Source organism: Alligator mississippiensis, chromosome 3, assembly GCF_030867095.1.
Source record: "Alligator mississippiensis isolate rAllMis1 chromosome 3, rAllMis1, whole genome shotgun sequence".
NCBI lineage: Eukaryota > Metazoa > Chordata > Crocodylia > Alligatoridae > Alligator > Alligator mississippiensis.
Genome location: NC_081826.1, coordinates 61493699 through 61514231, shown reverse-complemented (window position 1 = coordinate 61514231; position 20533 = coordinate 61493699). Strand labels below are relative to the sequence as shown.

The 20533-nt window shown below is 40.8% G+C and overlaps 1 protein-coding gene across 8 annotated transcripts in view; it reads right to left on the bottom strand.

Annotated features, from left to right (window-relative positions):
• NCOA2 (nuclear receptor coactivator 2) overlaps positions 1-20533 on the bottom strand; it is a 273200-nt gene that overhangs the window by 13712 nt on the left and 238955 nt on the right. For all 8 annotated transcript variants that reach the window (XM_059723987.1, XM_019498601.2, XM_019498602.2 and 5 more), the window contains 8 exons: positions 20003-20218; positions 19171-19300; positions 10395-10560; positions 7255-7533; positions 6400-6477; positions 5615-5849; positions 3473-3650; positions 389-587 (listed from right to left, as the gene is read on the bottom strand). In XM_059723987.1, coding sequence (XP_059579970.1) covers positions 389-587; positions 3473-3650; positions 5615-5849; positions 6400-6477; positions 7255-7533; positions 10395-10560; positions 19171-19300; positions 20003-20218 — 1481 coding nt within the window. The remainder of the gene's footprint in view (positions 1-388; positions 588-3472; positions 3651-5614; positions 5850-6399; positions 6478-7254; positions 7534-10394; positions 10561-19170; positions 19301-20002; positions 20219-20533) is intronic.

Below are 20533 nucleotides of genomic sequence, written 5' to 3'. Positions count from 1 at the left end.
GAGCAATATTAATTCCATTATACACATGTGAGCCCTGCTGTCAACTACTGTATGTTTTTGTCACCCATGTTCAGGGAAAGATGAACTGGAACAGGTGCAAACCCCTAACAACTATGAAAGGTTACTATGGTCATCAGGGGAATGAAAGCCTAGAACTGGTTGTGATCTGGAAATTTAGATGTGACAGGTACTCTACTCTATTAGTTGTCTAAGTCTTTTTAAAATAGAACTAAAACAAACGCTTCCTTTTTGTACTATAACCATTTTCAAAATAGAGCAGTACATGCAATATAATGGCTTGCAGCACTTTTAGCTAATCTCACCTACCCAAAAATATACATGTCAAAATAAATCCTTTAGCTGTGGTTCCATGTCCTTAAATTCTCACCTGCTCAGGACCCATGGAGGACAACCCTGATGTAGGCACAGAGGTCGCTGAGGTCATGCTGATCTGCCCTGTCATCTGGTTCATGTTGTTCATACCACTTGTGTTGGTTGCCATGGATACACTGATGTTCATGTTGTTATTATACATGCTGGTGCTTGCTTGCTGCCCAAAATGTGGTGGGGACTGTTGTGAAAACATGCTACAGCAAGGAATGGAAAAGTAATGTGTCAGACACAGAATACTGAAGCCACCAAGAAACAACTCTGTTTTGAAATTCTTCAAAAACTGATCCACATTGTAATATACACTAATTTTAAAAGAAAGCCTGCTTTGTCATCATTAATGTCTGTGAGCTATTTTCTCAAAATCAAAGGCTTAATAGCTATACAAAAAATGTGCATCTTTGTTTGCATGGGCAATTGTGATGTCTGAGGCTACAAATCTGTTGTGTGTGTGCATAACAGACATTTACACATATTAAGGGCTATTCACTGCATATGTTTAATAGCCTTGGGAGTGCAATTTTTGGAGGGAAAGTAAAATGCCCTTTCCTTCCCACAGTCCTCATCACAGTACAGTGTGGTTGAGTAGATCTGGTCTAATTAGTCATCACATGAAAGGCAAGGATTTTTTTTTTAGAGTGATATCTCTAATTGGACCTACAACATAGTTGGGATAGAGGTGACAAGCTTTTGAATGCAAGGAATTCTTCATCAGGTCCTTAGTTTTCATGCTCATTTTGCAGGACTATTTTAGAAGGCCATTTGCACACTTAAATACCAGACTGGCATGTACACTTATAGCAAGTGGTCTCACAAATACAGACACGCTAATGTGCCGATTTTTGCTGACTGACTTCAAACATCACATTTTGAAAACAGAGTCCTGTAAGACATAGGAAGGCAAATGTCCATTATATTCAAGATGAAGACAACTAAAGAAGAACCAGCTGCAAAAGTTTCCACCCAAGTTTTACATAATATTTAGTGCAGGCTGGATCAGAAATTCCCATTCTGGGTGAATCATACTAGAACTATATCTCAGGAAGTCCTAAATGAGTTCCAGTATTTACTCATCAGCCCTTTCTCTTTTCAATGAGTAAACAAGTTACTCCATGTATGTCATTGACGTACGCATAACTGAGTGCATCTACACAAAATGCTTACTGCGGAGTTGTCCAATTAGATCAGCAGTAAAGCATCACCGTCTATATGAGTGGTGTTATCAGGCTAGAGAGCAAACGAATTAACTCTGCTGCAGCACATGTAGACAGTAACTGGGGCTGGCTAGGGCATGAGGGTGCTACAGTGTGGGGCTGCCTGCTGGCTAGCCCCACACTGTAGCACCCTCATGCCCGCTAGCCCCTCTGCAGCATGTTGAGCTGGACAGAAGCAGGCCTGGGCTAGCAGGCTGACCCTCTGGGCCTCCTGCCAGCTGGGGCTGTGTCGCCCCAGCTAAACGTGCTGTGGCCCCAGGCATATGCGTAAATGCTGCACTCGAGAGCAATAAACTCCAGGTCAAACTGTGCTAGAGTTTACTGTATAACATTAATATTCATGTGTAGATGTACCCACTGAGAGCTTGTCTACATGGGGAGGATTACTTCACAGTCAGATGCTGCATAGTGGTTGACTTGCTGCAGTCATGGCCACACAGGCTTTTACTTGCATACAAATCATCTCTTCCTTTTGCTGCGGAACACCCCCTACAATAAGCTCAGTGTCGCCACTGTGACAAGGCACCAGAGGCATATACTATAATATGAAGTGCAGATGCACTCGTTTAAATGTTAGCACAGAGTAGTTATTGTGTGATGAGCTTACTAAACATTTCAAACACGAGTACAAAGTTCATTCTACATTTTGGTAATGTTGATGAAACCTATGTGCTATAGAATTTTAATCACAGCCTATTGTGGGATATATACCAGAGGCCAATTAGGAGAAACTACAGTTCTGGAACCGGGGCAATCTAAAAAAAAAAAAATCCCATGATTTTCTCCTGCCCTCCTATGAATCACATCTTTTTTGGGTTAGTTGGCACTGTTTTCAAATAGTTATCTAGCCATGAGGGTAGAAACAGCATTCTGCATTGCAATTCTTGTCACTGCAAATAAACAGCTGATATACTTATGCAAATATACTTGACATATTGATGCTGGGCAGCTGCAAATTTGCAAGCCAATTACTGTGTTTCTAAGAAGCATTAGCTCCAGTTTGACACTACAATGACAATGAGGCAGCATAGGTGCTTATGCAGCACCACTTCTAAGCATGAGAAGCCAGTGTAAACTGGCAGGAGGAAACTATCCTGTAGACCTAGGATGCCCAAAGTACCTTCAGCACTTCAGAATGATAAAGTGCATTTTCCTGGAGATCTACAGTGAGATTTGCCCAGAACTGCAGCAGTTGTACACCAGCCCTCCATTTAGAAACGTGTGGCCATCACCAAGAAGCTTACCCTCCTATAGTTGCTACTCATCAGTCACAAGCCAATCTGGTGTGGAAAGATTTGACTGCTAAAGATGTTCTGATGGAGCCACATGCTGCTATTAAAACAAAATACTTCCATTGCATGCACAAGGCATGGCTTAGTACTAACATAAAATGAAAGTTATATGCTGATCCCAGGTGCCTGAAAGCATAAAGGGACCAAAATGGACTGCACTCCAGCATCAGAATAGGGAAGTGATGTCTAGTCACTAAGATCCCAGAGGAGAAGGCAAACAAGTTGATAAGCCAGGGTAAGCAGGGCGCAAAACACTCTGGCAAGGCAGTGAGGTAGATAATACTATAATATGAAGTGTAGATGCACCCACATGAATGTTAGTATGCAGTGGGTAATGTGTGGTGAACACTGGCAAGCCCTCAGGCATCTTCTGTGGAAGTACATAGCTAATGTACAGAATAAAGAATTACTATTTTGTTAAATTACAAATCCAGCTCATGTACAGCCAGATGAGTAAGACCTCTAGTAAGCAAGGTAAAGATAAGAAATAAATATTTTTCATGTGAAGTCTAGTTTACATGAAAAAGGCATGATTTTCTCATATGAAATGATACATTTTTATTTATGTAGATTTACCTGTTCCCACCCATGTTCCCTTGTGCCCATCCATTCATCTCTGTAGAGGACTGATAGGCAGGGCTAGCCTGAGACTGCTGTATCATAGGACTCTGAGTATGAGCCATCCTTGGGGACATCAGTGGACTCTGGGGAGTGGTAGCCCCTGTGAAGCCTGGATCAGGTTGCTGACTTATTCCTAAAGAATAAAAGGTCATTTTTACTTAGTGTACATTGTAAACAAGTACAAACTGACAGCCTGATCCTTGGGCAGTGCAACACTGATGTGCATGTGCCTAAGGGACCAATATGAATCTTGGCCTTAATTACCAGAATATGTTATTAAACATTTCTAAGGCACCTGTGCATCTTTCATCAATACTAACAAGAATAACTTAACAGAACATAACAGCCTGCTTGGCTTCATACAGTAAAGTTGCATAAAAATTTTGAACATATTTACAATACTTATAATGCAAGCAATTTTACTGGACATGTCTTGTCTATTTTAGGGCCTAAAACATATAGTGCCTAAAACATATAGTGAAAAAACCCACTTCCACCACATATAAAGTCACCCACTACAACAGTGCACTCCAAATTCTCTCCCTCATACCAAATATTTTTAATCTTCTATTTTTTAATTGAGAGAGATACAGAGTTATTACTACCCAGAGTTTTATACAAAATGAAGCAAAATTCTCTCTCAGAAGTGTGGATATCTGATTCTTAAAAGGCATATTCCCAAAAGCAGCAGAAAATATTTTGCCAGCTTATTTTATATGCATATCTGTTCAAGCAATTAAAGACACCAATGTCTGGTGAGGAAGAAATGGGACACAGGCAGTAGGAAATCTATTCCTAAATTTGGGCAAGTCATAACTTCTTTGTACCTCAGTTTCCCCATCATAAAGATAGAATATTAAGGCTCAATCACCCCAATAAACAAAACTGAATTCTGGGAATGGATAATTGTTTAAAACCTTATGTTATTAATATTATATCAGAAGGAGAGACAGAAAATTAAAAAAAAAAAATCAGTATTAGGTAGAATTTTTTTTGCTAATTATTGTAGCAGAGCATGCAAAGGACATAACCTATAACAGTTACACAATAAGAGGAAAGGTCAAAGCTGGGTAAGCAAATCAGTGGTAGACAACCTTTTCTAGTTGCAGGCCAGAATGACAACTCAGGTTAGAGGCAGGTGGGTGCCAAGACCTGGCTGCTTCTGCCTCTGCTTCTCACTGCTGTGACCCAAGAAAAGCCCTCGCTCCCAAAGCCCCATGGCCTGCTGGCTGGATCTGGCCTGTGGGCCACAGGTTGCCGATCCTACAGTAAATGATAAGCCATAACTGTTCCCCACAACCCCCTCCAAACAAAGCAGAAGACAGCTTAGTTAAAAACAAGGATGGAATGATATCAGCCATTAGATACATATAGGCTTGGAGACAGGGAGATGGAAGCCTTTTTATGTATTAAATTTTATTATCTAGAAGTCAATGGTTAGGTTGTTAATTTGACATTAAAACATGCAGACAAACTACTACAATTTAGAGGTGATACTTGATATTAACTAATCTCTCATGACCACTATGTAAGAACAAACCAATATAAAGATGATTTAAAAGAATTCTGTATAGCTTTACTTCTGAATGGTTTTTTACAGCACTCATTTATTTTATCCCCCAACACTGATAACAACTAGCATATTTTTATTCATCTACCTTTTAAGGCTATATATTGATTTGTTTCTTTTGGTCAGAATTCAGAGCCTTTCAAGCCTATATATATATATATATACGTATATGTACACACACACACATATGTGTGTATGCACATAAATAAATAAATAAATAAATAAATAAACAAACACACACACACACACACACACACACACACACACACACACACTTCTGCCATTCTTCAATAAACCTGCACTCAGAGAAAAGGTGGTACCTGAGCTAGGAAACTGGAAGGTACTGTGCTGCATTTGGGGACTCATGACAGGCCCAAACAGTCCTCCCATGCTTCCCATCATTCCCTGGTTAGCCAGATTCATCTGGGAGCCATGCAAGGAGCTGTGAGAGAGGAGCTGTGACCCAGGATTGGGGGACACTGGGGAGAAAGGACTGGTGAAAGATGTTAGGGATCTAAGTCCAGTACCGTAGTTTGGAGGAAATGGAAACTGCTGTGCATTTGCTTGTGGAATCCGTGGGTTGCTCATGGTTGCTGGTATACCACCAGAGGCCACCATGCTTGGTGTCATATTCAAACCCTGTCCTCGCATCATTAGAGTTCGCTGTTGCACCTGCTGTTGCTGGTGCATCTGTCTTTGCCTTAGGTGCTGACTCAGTATCTCCCTCTGCCTCTGGGCCAGCATCTGTGCATTGATAGGTCCCTATGGCAGAAATGACAAAAAGTATATCAATAAACAGTACTAAGTAAGTGAAACAAAAGAAGCGTATATATGGGAACGACCAATAACAATGAAGTTCCTTTCTTTACCAGACACCTAAATAATTGGAAGGTAAAAGTTCATAACACTAGTTCTGACAGAATTCCAAAGAAGAATTCCATAACTATTAATGTTATAAATGACATTAGTACTGAAACCTTACGATTTCAAATCTTCATATATTAAGCCATTCAAAGCACAACATACTTCATAGGAGAAAAACTCAGGTTAAAATGGAATTACTCAAGTATTCCTCCCACACCCCTCAATAACCAAACTTCCACATAGTTTATATGCATTTTTGTTTATGTATTTTGTGATTTTGAGATTTATTGTTTGTAATAAATGTTGTGATTTATTATTTGCAATTATTATGCATTATTAGTATTGTAATTAGAATGAAGAGCCTAACTTTTGGGAAAAATTAAGCTTGAAACAAATTGGAAACTAAAAAGAATAAAAACAGAAGTACTAAGAGTACCTGGTCCCTCACCTGTGTTGGTACTCCAGGCCTCAGAGACAGGTTCATGTTGGAGACACTGCTGATCTGATTGATCAGTGGCTGGCGATTCTGAAGAAACAAAACAAATCAGAAGAAAACCAAATGGGAAATTACATTCTACATGTGTTGCAGGTTCTGACAGACCGTCATAGTTAGGTGTTATTGTTATAAAAAAAATCACATGAGATACTATGCTATGGCAATTACACACACACACACACACACCCATTATAAATATTATTACATTATAAATATTAGTCTTCCAGATGTACCTCCTTCATAATTACGAACTTTTAAGACAGAAACAATATTTTTCCCTCAAATAATATGTTTTACCATGTTTTATCTACATCAGTACTCAAAATATGGTGGTAAAAAAATAACAAAGGGAACAATAACTTAAAATGGTCACAAGGTGGAGATAGTGACAAGAGAAATTTTTAAGGTTGCTGACACTGTCTCAATGAGCAAGCAGGTGACTATGCAGCAGAAGACACCATTATAACCTTACACAAAGGTCTAGTGAGACTAGGACTAAAAAACTATGCACATTTTTTACACCATGTAATTACAGAAAAGAAAATGACAGGCTAGAAAAGTTGCAGAAGCAGTAAACAAGGAGAATATGTACCATTCTCTTGTACATATTTTAACTCGTACTCTCCTATGAGAATTCATTCTGGCCAATATTTCTATTTCAGATTTGGAATTGAAGGTAATACATAAGACAGAGAACACATTCAGGAAAAGAATATCCAGAGCTAGTTGAAGTAAATATATTTATGCTATGCTACACAGCTGTGCTCTGACTGAACTTGTCATAGCTAACATGTAAACACTGAATACCTGCTGTGCTTGGAGTCTATGTTGAAGTTGAAGTCTCAGCTGATTTGGTTGGTTCTGCACTATACCAGTAGGCCTAAGACCAGGCCTAGTTTGCATACGCAGCGTTGGATAACCAGGTCGCTGTCCTATTGGGTGAAAGTTTGGATCCTGCATGGGTGTATAGCTACCCTGGGCCATTTGAGCCTGAGATGCATACTGTTGAGTGAAAACTGGTGCCTTTTGTTCTATTATGATGTTCGAATCCTGACTTGAGAATGTCTCTGGATCTACAGCCTGGCTCTGCAGAAACATAAAAATAAGAACAGGTAGTAAAAAATGTAACCTTTACTATAATATACCTACTTTAACTATGCAGTAAAAAAAATATAGCATTGAGATTGTTTCAGTCTAAAAGCCCAGCCTCTCTACCAAAAAATCCTTTACCAAATAAATACCACTGGATCAAATTTACCCCTAAAGATAGGTACATTTTTATGAGTGTTTAAATTAAATTTAAGATTAATTAAACTGTTTCCATAATATGTTAAGAAAGGCATGTGTTTGCATCTCTTCCTTGAAGCTACATACTTCCTGCAGTCTTCTCAGTATGAACATTGCTGCATTGTGCTAGTGCTTGAGAACCTGAAAGTAAAATGACTAGAAACTATAAATAAATGGCAAGGACTTCCCCTCTCATCATGACTGAATTGGAGTGTAGCTGTCATCAATTAAGTTAACCTGCTGCCCCTGGACTCCAGAGTGAGCACTGCTCCCCTCACCACTTGAGCAGTTGATGCTGCTAGCATCTCCCAGCTCCTGCTTCCATTGCCAGCCCCTGTCCTGTGTACACCAAGAGTCAGGTCCTCATGGTGCAGCACGCACAGTGCAGAGGCACCAACACAGTACTGCTGAGGGGAAGGAGGGAGGGGCATGGTGAGCAAGTTGTACAGCATATGGCCTGGGGGCCATGCCCCCAGCTACTCAGAAGTTGCCTCTTAACTTGAAGTAGTTGACACACTTCTATAAGATAGTCTAGACACTCCCAAATGTCTGTTTCCAGGTATAATAATTTGTAATCCACCCTGTGAATCCAATTGGCTGGAGGTTAAATACTCTAGTGAAGACAAGACCTTAAACTCCTTTAAAATCCTTGTATCAGTAAATAATATTTTTAAAATCTGAAATTGGATAGTTTCCTTTACATTTGTAAAATGCTTAAAATCATTTCCATGGAGATAATTCTTAATAAGACATGCATGTACTACTTTGCTTCAACTAAAGTATTACTTTTGACACTTGTTCTTTAGAAGTACAGTTGTAGCTATTCACCCCTCTCCTTTTTCTTTGGCAATCCCTCATGGATGAGGATGATTGTCTTCTATGATGGTCTTATCTCTGGGTCTGAAGATGGCTGATGAGGTCTATCTGGGATCGACAGATTCTACTGCAGCTTGGACATGTGTTTCCATGTGGAGTGGATGGTGCTGGATTCTTGGTTTGGTCTGTGACATACTGTTTCTGCTGCTCCTGCTTTTCCATTTCCTGCTGTTGTTGTGAGGTTTCAAAGTACTGAGATCCCTGCAGCAGACTCTCCTTCTATTTAAGGCAGTCCTGGGGGATAGTCTCCCATGAGTTGACATCAATGTTGCATTTTTTAAGTTGGCCTTGAGGACATCCCTGAAGTGTTTTCTCTACCCTCCTCTTGAGCGTATGCCTTGGCTAAGCTTGGAGAATAAAACTTGCTTCGGGGGTCTGGAGTCAGATATCCAGACGACACGGCTGGTCCAACGAAGTTGATGTTGGATTCATAGATGTTAGGGTTGGAAGGGACCTCAATAGATCATCGAGTCCGACCCCCTGCATAGGCAGGAAAGAGTGCTAGGTCTAGATGACCCCAGCTAGATGCTTATCTAATCTGTGATGATCATCGCCTCAATACTTGTGGTGTTTGTTTGCAAGAGGACACTAATGTCGGTGCATCTGTCTTCCCACTGGATTTGGAGAATCTTTTGTGGGCAGTGTTGATGGTACTTCTCCAACATCTTTAGATGTGTCCTGTATGTTGTCCATGTCTCAGCTCCATACAGCAAGGTGGGAGTCATGATTGCTTGTTAAACCATGAGCTTGGTTTCAGATCTGATGTCACTATCTTTCAGCACCCATTTCTTCAAGTGTCCAAAGGCTGCACTTGCACATTTGAGACAATGCTGGATTTCTTCACTGATGTCGGTCTTCTGAGAGAGATGGTTTCTGAGGTATGGGAAATACTCAACATTCTCCACAGTCTCACCACGGATCTGGATTACTGGAGCTGGGGACTGTTCATTAGGAGCTTGCTGGTGGAGATATATGATAGTTTTGACTACTGAAATAAATGTTAATCAAAATCTTGTCTCTAATGAAGCACCGCACTGTGCTCAGTGTCATACCAGATATCCATAGATGGATTTTTCTAATGTCCAACTCAGGACTTTATGAGCTCTCTTTTATAGCTAGAGTATTTTACAGATAAAGAATCAGATATAGAGAAAGAAAAAGGTCATATATGACACACTGAGTTATTTCAGTAGGTACTACTCTCACACAAGTGGGGAGAGAGATGATTGGCTGCACATTACTGAGCCACAAGCACAAATGTGTCTGTCTCAATGTTACAGACAATGTTACAGACTTGTCTATCTTAATGTTACAGTCTGATAATGCACCTTGAATTAGAAATTAGACACAAAACTGATCAAGTATCAGCATATAAATTTTCCTAAGCCTTTTTTATATTTCTATCATGCTAAATCAACATTGTGTAGCATTGCAATTGAGAAGAGCCAACTGAAAGGTAACAGGAATTGTAGGAAAGAAGATAAAGCCAGAAGTTTAAGTACTTTGGGCATATGTAAGGATTCTTCTATCCTAAAACCTACAAGGTTTTAGGTGGTTGTGGTTTTACAGTACAAACAGAAATTTGTTTTACAATATAAATATGATGTAAATGCAATGTAATTTTTAAGGCTGCACACAATTTTTCCTACTGATCAGAATCTTAAATCATGTTATTTTCCAAATTGCCAAAAGTCTGTGTATGTAACATGAATTTTCATCTCCTTGACCTTCAGGGGATTTCATCATTTAAATGTATATTGAGAATTCATTAGTATCAATTATACCTGGCTAACCAGTTCTGGTATTCCTAGAGCCCTGTCAATTTCTTCTAGACCATCAAAATTTCTTAGTGCCATATAAAGCTGATCCAGGAGAGTCCCCTCATCACTTGGTGACTCTGATGAAGGATGATTACACAGCAAGTCATCTGGTGAGCTGCCAAATGGCTGCCTGTGAAAACATGAATATAAGATGAGTAAACAGCTGCTGGAAGAAGAGTACTTAATTTAGATAAAGGATTATTTCTCACAAATTGAGCTAACAAGTCCCATACTACAGGTGGCAACTATTTTCACAGCTGCCAATTCTGCTTGGTAATCTCCGAATGGAAAACTTAGTTCCCAAACACCTGAACAGCTGTCATGTTACCAGGACTAAAAGTAACAAAGGGAGATGCAAATACAGAATAGGATCAAAGGAATAAGGAAGTCAGTGTAAAATATATTTGCCAAAGGCAGAAACAAGACTAAATAGAGAGAGAATGAATGTTATTCTTTTACTAGTATTGAAGTAATGTTGTAACTGTAATGGTCCAGGAAATCTGAGAGAGGCAAGGATTTCTAGGATGATTATAAGATATAAAAATCCTTGCCTTTTGCATTATTTTACTAGGAACTCCAAATTACACAGGCTGGAGAAAAATATTATTACGAGACAGGAGAAGCTTACTCCTAAAGAAAGCATCCTTAAGAATGGGAGTATACTTAACCACTACTATTGGCCTCACTTATCACACTACCTATGCAAAGACTCACCTTGCCAAGACAAGGAAGCCCTTCTTTTACCCTATTATAGAGAGGGCCAGTGGAGCCTCTGAAGCTGATCACCTTCTCTGGTAGCTAATCCACATTGTTGCACGCTCCTTATTCTTCTTCCCTTCCCCAGTCTAAAAAGTCTGCAATGCAGGGACTTGCAGACATATCCAGAGAGTCTTATTTCCTTTCAAGTTAGAGTCCACAGCATCTAACTTCTAGGTGCCCAGGCCCCCCAAGTTAGGTACCTGGGCTTCCTGTAGAATGCCAAGTGAAATGGAGGCTCTTCAGAATGATTATGCAAAAAAACCCCTATACACTAAGCAATGAGCCACCAGAAGCTTGGGAACACTAAGCACAGAGGTGTGTCTGTACTCTCACCTCTATTTCTGGGATGTCATTTGTGGTAGTTTTTGGATCTAAATCTGACTTAAGTTGGAACAAGATATCCAGCTGATCAGACTAGGGCATTTCTAGCCATGTGCAGAAAACAGAACTGGAGACATCCATGGAAACTTCTGGTCAAAAAGGGAGGAGACTAGGGAAAGAACTTCCTGGGGCAATAGCTGTGGAACAGGGGTGTCAGGGTTCTCAGAGTTCAAACCCCAACCTATGGTGCCCACAGGCAGAGGCGCCAGGCTTTCGGATCACCAGGAGACCAGCCATGCACCTGCTCCAGCTTAGGCTGGGCCCTTCCAGGAGGTTCCTAACAAAGGACCAGGTGACATGGAAGAACCAGTGGGGGCCACAAGCTATAAAACCCTCCCACTTCCTACAGAGTCTTGACCCTGAAACAGTATTCTGAGTACCCCTGTTACAGATTTCCTTACCTGACTCCTGTATTTCTGCTGCTGTTTGGAACATGTCTGAACCCCTGACACACTCCTATCTTGCCTCTGCTTTGGACCCTCTTACCCTGCCTTTAGCTTTGCTCCAGGCTTCTTCCTGCCTTGGACTTTACTTCCTGCTTACCCAATCCTGTGTATGGGATTCCCTAACACCTAACCTTGACCACAGAACCTCTTGACCTGAGGTGTGATACACTGGACTTAGACTGGCACATGCAGTATTGTGACTCCTGGCTTTAGTTTCTGGACATATGATATTTGTTAACCCTTGGCTTCTGAGCCCTGAACTCCCACGTCCAGGTCATACCTGTGACGAGGGATGTCTGGATTGCAATTTTGGATTTTGGTACCCATTTCAGGTGCTTAAATTCTTTTTTGGACTCTCTATAACAGGTATCCCATACACAAAAAGTCTAAAATACACTAGACAGATTTACAGACTAATGTGAACAGACCATATAGAGTACGAGGTGTGTTGACACTGCAAGACTGATTATTCTACGTGTCATAAAGAAATGTCCTACCCCAGATAATTACTGAGACACAACATCAAGGTTTGTCACTCAGCAGGGAGATAATGCTGAACCTCTTGGGCTGTCTCTGACAATGCATACAGCTTGGAGAAGACATAAAATACTTTCTTTGAACTCTTGACTTTCATAATGTACTATATATTATTGCCAATGAGAAGCTAATCTACTGGCCAAAGAGTGGGGAAAGCTAAAAGAAGTATTGTTAGGTATGCACTAGAAAGGAAAATATGCATCAAGGAAGATGACAAAAGATTATGTTTTGTCATCTTCCACATTCACTGAATAAAATATAAAAATGCAAAATAACACACGTACATATATAATTTTACATCTTTCAACCACTGTACAAGAAAAAAAACCTAATCAATCACATGAAAACAAAATTCCTAACCTTTCCCAGAAATTAATTGAGGACAAGAAAATAGGGAAAAATTTCACTTCCTTTGCTAATCTAATGAACAACTTAAAAAGTGACTTGTAACACAACACACTGCCCTACAGACCACATGGATATATATATATATATATATATATATATATATATATAAAATGACAACAACAAAAAAAATCAGGAATTGTTACAGATTTAGATGTCAAATACCTTGAAGCCCTCACAGCTTCTGTTTATTCTTCAAAGTCCATAACTTTTGGTATATATTAAATAATGTTTAACTCTTGTCTAAAACATTATTATTTTCTGATGACTTAAGTTTGTGATAAACTGTATATGCTTCCTGAAAATAATCCGATTATAAACCATCCCCAATTTAAAGCTAGTTTGCCAAACAACTTGTCAACTTCTTTATTCTGTAGAGATCATTACATATACAATATATACACTTATATACAATACCATAAATATTATGAAACCCAATCCATCATTAAGAGATGATGAAACAAGTTAACCTGATGAAGGAGAATTGCCATATAATGATAAAGCAATAAATCATTGTATAATTGCAATGTGTAAGATAGTGTGACTGCTTTAAGTGAGGTAAAGAACAGGAAAAGCTAGGGTTTATACAAAATGAGTGGCTGGATCTAAACTCCAGTGCTAAATGTATCTCATAATACTACAGTTAAAGCTCTCAATATGCATCTGTCTACCACCTAAGTGAAATTTAGTAGCAAACTACTGAAACCAAATAACATTATTTGTCACTATTACTGTATTTATTGAAATATCAGACAATCCTCAATACAAGATGACTCTCCCCCAGTAATTAAGATTCTATATATGGAAGATTTGTGAATTTATAATTTTCCACATATAGAATCTAATTATTTGGAGGTTTGCTTTGAATTTGTTCCCTTCCACCAACTGTTTCAACAGGGAAAATAGATCTGGTGGAGTCAGACCACCCTCTGCAACACCCCCCCCCCCCAATTTCTTTCCCTTGCAGTCGTTCCCCCCCCTTCCCCCCAACTGTCAGAAGTGAGGGGCAAAATTGAAAAAAATGACTTTGAAATAAACAGCACAGGTACTCCATAAACACACTTTTGAGCAGCGCTTTATCTATTTAAATATAGTACATGCTATGCATAATATTAGTTCCAAGACAAAAGGCTCATGATTTACCATAAAAGTCATTGGGCTGGGCACAATCAACAGCAGAATCAACATCATTTCATGTCACAGTGACACCCCCCCCCCCCCCCCCCCATAGCTCAGCACTGCTCAGTATGTGGGTGTACTCCAGATACCCCCCCACAAAGGATCCAAGTGCTCTCATGACTGGAACCATGTGTTTTTGTCACAAGTTCTGGGATCTTCCAAAAATGTATATGTAGGTGAGGTGCAGAGCAACCTGCTCTCGCTCCACCTCATGGAGAGTGGGGCCACGCTAATCATGTGTGACAGGCTGAGAGAGGGAGTCTAGGTAAACTGCTTGAGGCCCTGTTTGGTGATGTCTGCCAGACATTTAAGGTTGGTGAAGAAACAGGAATCATTGGAAATGGGAAAGAAAGGCTTTGCTGAGCTCAGCTATAGGAGTGAGGTGGAAGTTGAAAGATATAGAGTGGAGTGGCTCACCATGACATGAAAGAGTTGGCATTGAGTGCTATGGGCACTAGCATATATCTTATGCATAAGGGCTGTTCTAGCCTATCCTTATGGTAGATTCCCATCAGCATCCCAGCATTTTTGGCTAAGGTCACGTGTAGCACTGCCCCCCACTGTTACACCTAAAGGACTCCAAGGTCTTTCTAAATCTTGGACTTTTCCCTTCCCCTACAACCATATCCTGCATCTCTCTTGTAACTCTGTGAGGCTCCAAACTACCTCCTTACTTGAATACAGTATTGTTGTGTGGGGTCTCTTGTATACTATTTGCTATGAAAGCGTCATGCCCCCTCACCCCTGGGCTTAGTTGGCTGCATGTTTCTTATGCAACTTAGTTGTGTTCACACCCCTAAACCCCACCCTCTATCATGCAACTCCTCACTCAAGTCCTCTGTATTTCCTCATGCCTCAACATTTTATCATCATTTTTGGCACCATGTGAGGGAGTCAGGGCTTGCTCTAGCCTTCTTGGTGCCGGCTTGGTATTGCATTACATCCAGGCCTGGTGTCAGTTCCCCGTGGAGGGAACACCTGCTTTTTTTTTTTTTTTGGGCACCACAAAAAAAGAAAAAAGGTTCCCATCGGCATGTTTGCCCAATATGGGCCATGTGTTTTATAGCCATGCTCAGTGTTTGCTGTGTTTAATCAGCTTCGTAAGCTGGTTTCCATTACTGAGCACATGTTGCTTTTGACAGCTGTTTAATGACAAACAATGTATTTAATGAGGTTTCCTTGTACATGAATGTAAGATGAGGAGCTTGCACCCCCATTGTTATATGGGGAAAAAACTATGTTATATTTAAGTAAATTTAGAATTGAGGGCAATATCTTTGCTGGGCTCAAACTGCCAGAAGTGTAGAATATGCAAAGAGTCACCTATGTTAATTAAGGTGCTTGCACAACTGTCCCTTTAGTTGGTAAGGTCCTTGGGGTAAGGAGTCTGGGTGAAATCTGGCATTGACTGAAGTCAATGAGAGCTTTGTTACCGACTAGAAAGGTGCCAGGTTTTCTTCTGGTCTCTTTTGTGTTCTGGAAAGAACATAATATTACTAGATGATCTTCCTTCTTCCAGATCTCCAGTTCTGACTCCAAAGGGAAAGAGGCTTTGGCCAGCAGAGTTTGAAAGTCTGCAGTTTCCTGGATAGTCACTGGCTAAATGCATGAACATGTTTCTTGCTTATGGACCCTCTTGCAGTAATCATTGTGGTAATCTATTATTATTATTAAATTATTAAGCAAATATGCCCTTTCAATACATTAAAACGTACTAGAAAGGAAACAGAAACATTTTGAATGTTCCCCATTCTGCTTACTGCATAATTAGCCACTATTAGGATAAGCCAGCCCCCCCCCCAGTATTTATGCCCTGATCCCTATTACAAAAGTGCTGGAATAGGCAGTAGCATAACTGTAAGTGGGAGATGGGGGGCACAAGCCCCAGTGCCAATTTTGGTGGGTGCTGGAACTGAGGTTGGGGTAGGGGGAGTGGAATTGAAGGGTCTATGCTGTTTGTCTAGCAGCTGTGGGCTCAAGCTGTGTAGAGAGGGACCTGGGAGCCACACAATCACATCAGGGAAGCTCTCAGGTCCTGCAGGTAAGTGATGTGGCAAAAAGAAGCTCTTCCACGCCACTGCCCCACCCCCAATCTGGGAGTTTTTTTCTTCATTCAGTATGGCATTCAATGGCACGTTTTGGGGGTGTGGGTAGGCAAGCGGGTTAACTGCTTCGCTGGGAGACACCTTTCCCCATAGCTGCCAGGACCCTAAAGCTTCCCTGGCTTCACTGTGGTTTCCTTCCTTTCTCTGTGGAGCTGCAGCCCTGCAGCTGTCAGGACTTTAGAGTGATCTGGCCTTCACCCTGGCATCCTGGACACAGGTACGTCCCTGGATGCCCCCCATCCCAACTTTTCCCAGAGTGAAAAAAGAGCCCAATGCACTTCTGGGAATAGGCAATAAGCACTACAAAACAGTAGAAATTACTACTGGAAACTGAAGTTGGTACAAAATACAGTGGCCTGCTTAGTCAGCTTTTTGTGCCAAAAGTATCCGATGTACAGAAAAAGTGTTCTATCAGTTATAACACTTGACCAGAAAGATGGAGACCTGGATTGTAGACCCCCCTCAGCTGGTCATGACACACACTTTGTAACAAAGAGAATGGGGTTCCAGTTCCTTGCTGCTAGGTTTATTTATAGGTTTTAGGGCAGTAACTATATAATGTTACATATATACACTATTGTACAACAAGACTGTGGAAACCTTGCTCTCCTTCTTGCATCATGGCTCTTCCATTTTTGGGTGCCCAATGGACAGTTTCAGTTGCAGGAGGCGGGTGTAGAATGCCCACACTGGCCGCGACCACATGAGAGTGGACGTTTGGTTCCCGGGGGACAACTAATAGCAGGACACCTTGTGCCACTGCTAGATGTCCCTGGGAAATGCCTGTGCCACACGATTTCTGGCACATGGCAGGTTACCCTGGGTGGGATAAGGGAGGCTGGGGCCAGCACTGGACTGGCCCCAGCAGCCTTACCTGGGATTTTGGGGGCCTCCTGGGACTGCAGCAGTGGTGATCCTACCACTCAGAGTCTGGCTGGCAGCTTGAAGTGGGGCTCTGACCAGCCAGGTTCTAGTTTTGAGTGGCATGTGCTGCCCCCATGTGCGCTATTTGGCTTTTTATTTGTGCTGTTTCTTTCCCCCCCAGGATATTCAGGGGGTCAAAGACACCCCCCGCCCCAATACTGCTCCCTTGCAGCGCAGAGAACAGCTGAATGTGCGGCATGTGGCATTACAGACATGTTTGAGGTACCACATACCACATGGTCGCACTCATCTCAATGCACCCACTTAGTCTATTGTATATCTTGCTGGTTTGGGGACTCTTCTGTCAGTCTGAGTTAGGCATAGGTTTTGAGCTTCTAATGGGAGGCCCTTTTGGGTACCTAGGGTGAGCTGAGGGGCTACCTTTAGCAACAATATGAATTGAAATGGAGCTTAGGAGTTAGGTCTACTACCTGAATTTGCTTCAGAACAGGCTTGGAAGCTTTAGTATGGCTTTCTAGGTTTTTTTTAAACATCTGTAAGTAAGGTGTCTGATGTGTTTTATAGATGTTGGTGCACAGCCTACATGAATCACTCCTTGAAACCTGAGTATTCACACTCTACCAAAGTCCCATTTAGGCATCTAAGGAATCAATCTGAATGCTGACTGTGGAGATTAGCATTAGGTGATCTATTTGAAACCACATTTTAAAAAAGTGGGAAAGCAACAGAAAAGGCTAGCATTGAGGCCAACTTAATATCTTTTATGGAAACCTTCAGTAGGAAAATGAAGGTTTTTCAGGTGTTCAAGTCTCTTTCAAAATCCACTACTTTCAACTGTTTCTTACTAATTTCTCCTTGTGTACTCCTCTATAGCCTCTACTTAATACACGCAGACATACTCAATTCATTTGCAATATTATTCAAACTAGTTGAACATTTGTCTTTCCTCTCTTTCACCAGTGCTTTTCCTATTGCCCATCACTGGGGACCCATGTTTACCCTTAAAGTATAAAGTCTTTGAAGGCACAAAGTACTGTAGCTATCCAAATCCAAGTTGACTTTGAATTTAAGACAACCCCCCATAATTAGATTCTATGCAAGGAAAATTATATATTGGATTGTCTTAAATTCATCCCAACAAAGTAGGAGGGAGGGAGGAGGGAGGGATCAGATCCCCACCCCTTACCACCCCTGCTTGCCCCTGCCTTCCCCCCCCACTGCCTGCATCTGATTCTTCCTCCCCTGCCACTTGCCCCACACACATTGTCCCCCCAGTGCCTGTGCCTGCCCCCCTGTAGCTGTGATAGTCCAGTAAATATGAGAGTGAAGGATTTTTATGATATCCAACTATATATGGTCCAATAGAATATATTACCCACAAATATTCTTGCCACTCACAAATACCAATAAAACATGTTTGGTACTACTTGAAACAGAATGGAAAAGTCTGAGCATTCTAAGAAGAACACCTCAATTTCACTTCGTTTTTCTTTTTCAGTTCTTCACAGGATTTTATCCTAATTAAGACACATACACACATATGCACATACACACAAACATCCCTCTACAGAGAGGTGAAATCAGACCTATACTAGAAAAAGAAAGTATGCTTCTTATAGCAACAGACACCAATGTTGTAGCTGCATCCACAGTGAGCCATTGGTGCTAAGACAACCCTACCATCTTTTTTATACACCCCCCTACTATTTTTCATGAGATAATGGTAAAAAGACATCCTGTCCACATCAATGCTTTCCACTATGTGTTCACCAGCAGCACTGGTGATAGTTGGAGTAATATGGACATATCAGTCCTAGTGCATACAAGGCCTGAATCAGCAAAACAGTGACTGGAAGCAACTCTGAGTCACTAATGTGTGTTGGTAGGCGCATTCATTTTTAACAAGCCAAAACTGACAATTCTGTTCCTTGGAAATGTGTAATGTGCACAGTAAATGAGTCTTGCTTTCCCTTTAAGATCATACTATATGGACCAATAGTTTTCTGTAGAATATGATGTTTAGATTTGCTACTAAAAACTCACCTGTTCTGATTGCTAAAAGTTGCCTGATCTATAGGCAAGATGCTGTCTGGCCACGGTGCAGTCTGATTTGGAGGGGCTGGCTGTTGGTTATATTGAGGTCCCCCTATATTCATCTCCAATTCAGAGGGCCCTGAGCAAGGAAAAACAATCAGAAAACATTTATGATAGTGGAAGGTCACCACTATGCTGTTACTTCTTGCTTTCAAATACAAGTGACCAAGCATTCAACATGTTCATCTGCAAAGGGCATTTTTGACTTGTATAAAGCACCTTTGTTCTTATTTTATTATCATACCAATTTAGACTTTTATTTCATTTCGTGTCGGACAATGTTACGTTCCAAAGCATCAAGAAATTACTAGCCAATAGATTTCTTACTTTGTAAAATTTTTGTGATATCTAAAGAACTTTGCAAACTGAGCTACATTAAATTGTCATAACAAATGCAAAAGTGAACAAGGTCTAGATACCCGGATAGTCATAAAAAGTACTCTAAGCATCCAATATATAAGCTATACCCAAATACACTTACTTTGCCACTGACCTAGTAGAAAAGAAGTGCTTAAAATCCCTCCTTTCTTTTAGGACCTTATTTCTTAAGAAACTAGACACTACAGAGCAGCTGGAGAAAATCAAAACCTGGCCATATGGTTAACATTAAAAATGAACAGTTCACCCATGTTGTGCCCTTATTGGATGGAATTTTTTCATTGGGAAGCATCTAACTTGCAGAACACAATTTTAATCAAGTTTGTAACTAATACTAGCTGTCACCTTCTACTTCATGATCTACAACCCAGTAAATCGAAATGACAACTACAACAGGGCTTACCCATATTCATGACCTGAGATTGTAGCATCTGTCTTGGGGCAGGTTGGCTGCTGGGTCTCAGAGGAATACTGGCTGTTGGGTTACGTATCATGCCTCCTTGGATTGGCCTGTTCATGGTATTGGTTGTAGCAGCACAAGTTACCCTCACGGCAGAACCTGGGGTTCCCCACTCTCCAGATGTCATAGCAGGCCGAGGGGTATTACCACCAATCATTCCTGTACAAAAGCCAAAGAAAGTGAGACACAGATACATGACTTGAAAACAACTCCAGATATTCCCATTGGCTGATAATCTTAATATTAAAAAAGAAAACACAGGCATTTGTTGGGTTACTTGGAGCTAGCTATATCACAACTGATTGTCCAGATGTGCAACTCTACAGACTCATGCATTACGTTGTTCAGTCAGGGTAAGCATTAAAGAATTTATATGAAGGTGACCCTTTTATCATTTCTGAAAGCTGTTAAGAGCAAATGTTCCCATATGTACTCCGCAACAGGTGCTGAGGGTGTGTGGATAACCCTGACTTC